The sequence below is a fragment of the Chrysoperla carnea genome, chromosome 1, assembly GCF_905475395.1.
Source record: "Chrysoperla carnea chromosome 1, inChrCarn1.1, whole genome shotgun sequence".
NCBI classification, from domain to species: domain Eukaryota; kingdom Metazoa; phylum Arthropoda; class Insecta; order Neuroptera; family Chrysopidae; genus Chrysoperla; species Chrysoperla carnea.
In genome coordinates this window covers 104,076,595-104,082,557 of record NC_058337.1, presented here as the reverse complement: position 1 = coordinate 104,082,557, position 5,963 = coordinate 104,076,595, and the positions used below count along the sequence as shown (strand labels likewise).

Below are 5,963 nucleotides of genomic sequence, written 5' to 3'. Positions count from 1 at the left end.
TACACCAAACCCACGCTTTGTTATTTGTACCTAAGACTTGTGTAAAAAAATTCAAAAGTATATTCTTTTGCTATTATTACGATTTTAGATTTTTATCATTATTTGTAAGGACAATTTTTTAAATTTTTGGAGCCCGAGTAGGAACCTTACACAAGCATATGACAAGTTGAAAAATCACTTGCATGTACATATTATCTATTTTATCTATAGTTTGTTTTTAATCGGATAAAATTCGTGATGCATATATTTATTATTTTAATTATTTTAATATATCATAATATACACAATTAATCGTAAATTTAATTGATTATTTGAAAATACTCTAAATAAACGTAATATATTTAGTATAGAATTAAAATGTACACTTTTAGCAACTCTGGTACCATTATAAAATTGAAAAATTTAACATTATAAAATTTATAGTAGGGGAGCCCAAGAGGGGATTTGTGTAGTAACTTGGAACTACCTTAGTGCCTCCACCAAATATTAGCCCTAAATATGGGAAACTCGCGTAGGGCAGACGGTCAGATTAGTAAAAACAAAATTGCGATAGGTGAATTTACTCGAGAGCTAATTACATGCTAAAAAATGTAAATTTCAATATTATGAAAAAATTTTGATCACGCTCGAGTTACTACGGGTAACAAAGTTTGCAAGCCTCCCATTTCCTTGCGTCTCGCTTAAATCGTCAGATTATTGGAATGTAGATTTTTTAGCATGTAACTAACCCACTATATCTTAATCTGACGCGCTCGAGTTACTACGAAAATCCCTTCTTGGACTCCCCTACTATTAAAAAATTCAAAACAATCTTTACAACTAATTAATAAAACTATTGGATGAAATTGATCTTTTCAAATCGTAAAATGATCGGAGATTTATGATAATGTAGTAATGTTTAGAAAAATATCACCATGATATTTCTAATGGCTCTAAAAAAATTCAACATTTCATAACAAACTATTTTGATGCCTTTAATTTTAACATTTAGCCATCCATACGAAAATTTTTTTGTTCAGATTTATCATTTAACTTATGAATTGATCGTCAAATTATTCATCAAAACCACCAATTGTGAGAAAACTGCCCGATTCGAATTCAATCCCAATAAGCAATAAGCTACCATTTTTACGTATGAATAAGATCCCTGTGGATATTACACAGTATACTTTTACTTTCTATTTTGAAAGAGAAATGGTAAGTAAGATGATATTTTGCTTTCATTGAAAATAAGGTAAAAATAAAAAAGATTCTTTTTCTAATTTACATCAATAATAAAGTCTATAATAATATTTAAATAAACTAATACGTTTCCTCTTTTTCTTTATTCATTAAATAAGTGTTTTTCTCTTATTTCGTGCCTATTTGAATTTTATTAAAATTTCCTTTTAAATTAAATTAAATGTTTAAACAACAAAAAAAAAAATCTACGAAAAAGAAAGTTTAAATTGCTTTTGTTTATTTCAAAATCCTATCAAATTAGGAGAGGCAATAAAAGCAAAAATATCGATTTGAAATGTTCGTTGTGTGCGTAGTCATGGTAGGGACAATAAAATCGATCCTAGCGCTTCCAGTGAAAATTTTTGGCGTTAAAGGACGCTGTTATGACTTATTTGCAATTCTTTACATGTTAATGTTATAGAAAATGTCAAATTAAAATTATTGAAAAACACTAATTAATTAAACTTAATGTATTAAAAATTGTGAAAATAAGAAATCAAATGGCACAAATATTATTATTTTTCAAATGTAAATTATCATAATTATTTATTTAAATTTGTGAGACAATAATATTAAATTTTCAATGTAAGTCATAAATGCAATCCATACACTTATATATGCATCCATACAATTCTATAATTAAAGTAGTGTATCGGTACCATGGAAACGCCTCCAAAAAACTCACGCACGGAGCGAATAGTGTAATTTTAGACCGTGGGCTTATAAGAAAGTCATAGTGTGTTCCTTTTTGAAATCCAATCTCCTTAAGAAAATAATGCACTTTTATTGCACTTTTAAGTAAGTTGTATTGTGCTTTTAAATTAAACTTGTTTATTAACCAAATTGTATTGAAAATATCTAGGGCATGTTTTTCTTTCATCTACCACGGTTTTCAACTCAAACCTAGCCCTTACACTGTGGTAGCGTTTTATCAAATTAAAGCAATGAATAAGGGAATTCGGCAAGAATCCCACTGGCAAGCTGGCAATGATATGCATGTGATGAATAACTTCCAAGACTCATCTGCAAAATTGTCTACACCGGCAGACATCACATTATTACTTCACTTAAACTTTCGATACAAGGTGCTTAAAAACACAATTAATTTTCTGTAGTTCTTAGTTTTCTTATGCTATTTTCTATAGCTTTAAGTGATAAAAACAAAAATTTAGGTCGTTTTTTAAATTTTACATTTCTCTGCATCATTCTGTATATATTTTATTTATTGTGGTAGAAAATAATTCAGAATTACGTGCAGTATTAAATTTAATATTTTCACGTTAAATAATATCATAATTTTTATAAATAATAAAATATTTAAGTGTTTGGTTACACGTGACTATAAGTATCGGAAACGTGCTTATGAACTTAAATCGACAAAATATTAATAAAAAATAACAATAAAAAACATTTGAAAAACAAGCTTTTATTTATAAAATATTGTGTAAAAATGATGTGAAGAAATTTCTTTTAGTTGATTGAAAATAAGTGCTGATACATAATGCAAATATTTTGGAAATAAATTCTTTTTGAACTCGATTACAACACTAAAGCTCACCAACCCATTTTTTCCCATTTGAGTCTATCCATTTGTGTAAACAAAATGAATTGGGGATAGAAATGTGAAACGTTATTGACCATGATTGTTTTCGTTATCGTTATTGATATCTTCAGTTTGTAAATTAATTTGATTAATAGAGAATAGAATGTTGTCATCTACATCATCCAAAGCTCTTCCGACAGAGTGCATTTCTAAAAAATAAAAAAACAGTCAATGAAATTATTTGCAAAATTCTAATAAAGGATAACTATAAGAATACTCGTGTTAAATTATTCCAGTAGTATGGCACAACATCAAAGTTTGGTACGAAACCTTAAGCTGGCACTTGAAACGTATCTAAAACACTTTCCATTAAATTACCTTTTTCCTTAAAGCCTTCTCCAAACGGAACCGATTTTGAAAATCATAGCCTTTTTTCAGTTTTTCGGGTTACTTTAAAAATATTAAAGATCGGTTCATCCGTTCCTCGGTTCATCGCGGCGTCTAAATTTTAAGCGCTACTATGCCACAGACAGACAGACACACACACATAGCGGTCAAGAGAAATTCAGAGTTCCTAAAATTTTTTCTGAGTTCCTAAGACTTACTAAGACTTATTCTTTTTTCAAATATTTTTTCCACCAAGGCGCATCAAATATAAAAATAATTCTAAACAAGTTCTAGTACCGGCTCGACGGTAATTTGAGTTTTGTGTGAGAGTACTAAGGTGTAATCCTCCCGTAGAGTAACAGAATTTCTTACTTAATTAATTTACTTTTGTACAGAGAATATTGACTCGTTCTGCTTTTTTATTTTGCGTAAATTTTAATACATGATTAGAAAAAAATAAAAATAACCGTCTCTTTCTCCATCTTCTTCTGAGGTATCTTCTTTTGTTATACTTTTATTAGTTTTTCTTAAAGTCCCAGAACCTTTTCTAAAACCACCTTCGTCTTTATCACTATCTTTCCCTCCTCCGTATCCTTTTCCACCACCCGAAGCACCAGGTGTTTCTTTTGGTGGTGCTGAAGATGCTTTATCTGATTTCTGTCGCATTGATGAACGTCTTCCACCATTAAAAATACTATTTCCACGAGGACTAAATCCACCACCTCTTGAGACCCTTATTATTGGTGGAAGCCCACAATCACATTGTGTTAAATGTAATGATTCTTTCATATCACGAATGCTTATTTCGATTGTGGAATTGGTTCCCCATTGTTTGCTATTTGTTACAGGAATATTTTTGTATAAAACCGAAAAAATTAAAACAATCTGAAAAATGATTCTATATGAAAAACTCATTTGCATTACTAGAATTTGCAATGTAGTAACTTCTAACAATTGCATAAGCAGAAAATTTTGAAACTGTTTTTATTTTTGAAAGATATAGAGACAAAGACGTCACTAAGAGGTTGTGTCAGAAACCACATGCAGCTCATTTATTGTTAGATTTATAGTTCTGGACTGAAAATGGAAAGTATCTCGCATCATTTTTCGTGTTCACAAGTTACTCAAATTTGATTTTTTAATTTCTTCATTTTACAACTATCTTTCATCATTTTACTCTCCCTGGTTCACTAGTTGGCGACGTCTTTGCGAGATAAGTACAAAAATGTAAAATTGATCATTTTTTGATAAGCAGGTAAACGGAAAAGAAAATCCAATTTTAGAAATACCTTAAAAACCATATCCATTTTGATAATTTAAATAATTTCAACATTAGGCATTTAGAATTTTATCTAAACCCGCGTTTTGTAAATAAAGATAAATTATTTGTTTACCAACAAATATTTTTATTTCCATGGTTTCTTTGACACTTCTATATCTAAATGTCTAGTTCATAAAAACGATTCAGTTTACATTAGAGAATATTAACTTATTATAACGTATTAATCTTTCTTTAGAGAATGACTGACACATCCTTTGTATAAGATTGTATATCTAAGACAAATAAATTTATTATTATTATAATTATAATAATTATAATTATTACTCCTTGCGTTTAACAGGCGAATTAGTTTTTAGTTACAAATTCGCAGCCACGTTAAAATTATAGCACCCATCTTTTTAGTACGGGGTTAACAAATACAAAAGCTCGTGGTTGCATTCATGCAAACTAGCTATAACGGGGGCAACTGAAATATATACATATTGGGCTTTTTATTATAAAATTACGATTCACTTTTGTTTCGTATTCAATGATTGATAATCAATGTGATAAAGTGAATAACAAGTATTTTGTATCATAGTCTAATTTCATACGAAAAAATCTGTACGAAAAAACGAAGTCTACGCTCGTGCTTAAGACATGATGAAAAGCCTTATGCGAATGAAATCATGTGTATAAGAAATGAACAAAGACTAATTATTATCTTGCTCTTGATAGTCTTCAGCCATTCACTAAATTCCCAGCGTTCGGCGTAACCGAACGTTCGGTGAAGAATGTCTACGTGAATATTTTTTGCAACTAACTTACCGTTGTTTCCCTGCAGCCTCAGCTTTTTTTTTTTAATATTTTAGGGTCTTGGTGAAATACATTGACAAGTTTGAACAAATAAAAATTGAATTTGATTTCATTGTCTGAGATGTTTTCATGAAAAATTGTGTAATCTTAAAAACCGCTAATAAGTTCTCTGTAAAACTATTATTCTTGGATAATGTATATATTTGCCCATATAAAAATAAATCAATATTGCTAATAAATAAATCAAATCAATTTGGAACACTATCAAAATACATATTTTTTTGTCATTTATTATAAAAGATTTTGATATTATAAAACATGTTATTATAATATAATCTATTGATTAATCATTTTTATTAATTTTTGAAATATCATTTTGTTTATTATAGCCCATCGGGCTATACGTGAGGAGTCTCTCTATTCTATCATCGGCATCTGGATCTAAAACGTTATTCATGTATTATTAAAAAGAGAAACGTTATTTTACAAACCAAAATTTTAAATTTTTGTTGTTGAAAATGTGGTTATTTTACAAAACAAATTGAATGTTAATATATATATCGGTTTTGTCTGCAAGGGATCCTGAAGCAGCTCCAATTATGAGATTTCTTCACATACTATTTCTAGCCAACTCCGATAATGTAACGTTAACATTCAAATAATCAATAAATTCTTTTTTTTAATATTTGATCGCACATATATTTTTTTTCAAATCTTTTAAATTATATATTTTAA

General features: G+C 28.7%; 1 protein-coding gene across 1 annotated transcript; it reads right to left on the bottom strand.

The window, feature by feature from the left end:
* Positions 1 to 2,761: 2,761 nt before the first annotated feature.
* Positions 2,762 to 4,458, bottom strand: LOC123293166. The gene is made up of 3 exons (XM_044873894.1): positions 4,441 to 4,458; positions 3,619 to 4,036; positions 2,762 to 2,973 (listed from the first exon to the last, which is right to left on the bottom strand). Exons 1-3 carry the CDS (start codon positions 4,456 to 4,458, stop codon positions 2,852 to 2,854), a joined length of 558 nt encoding a protein of 185 aa, XP_044729829.1. The 3' UTR covers positions 2,762 to 2,851.
* Between the last annotated feature and the right edge of the window lie 1,505 nt (positions 4,459 to 5,963).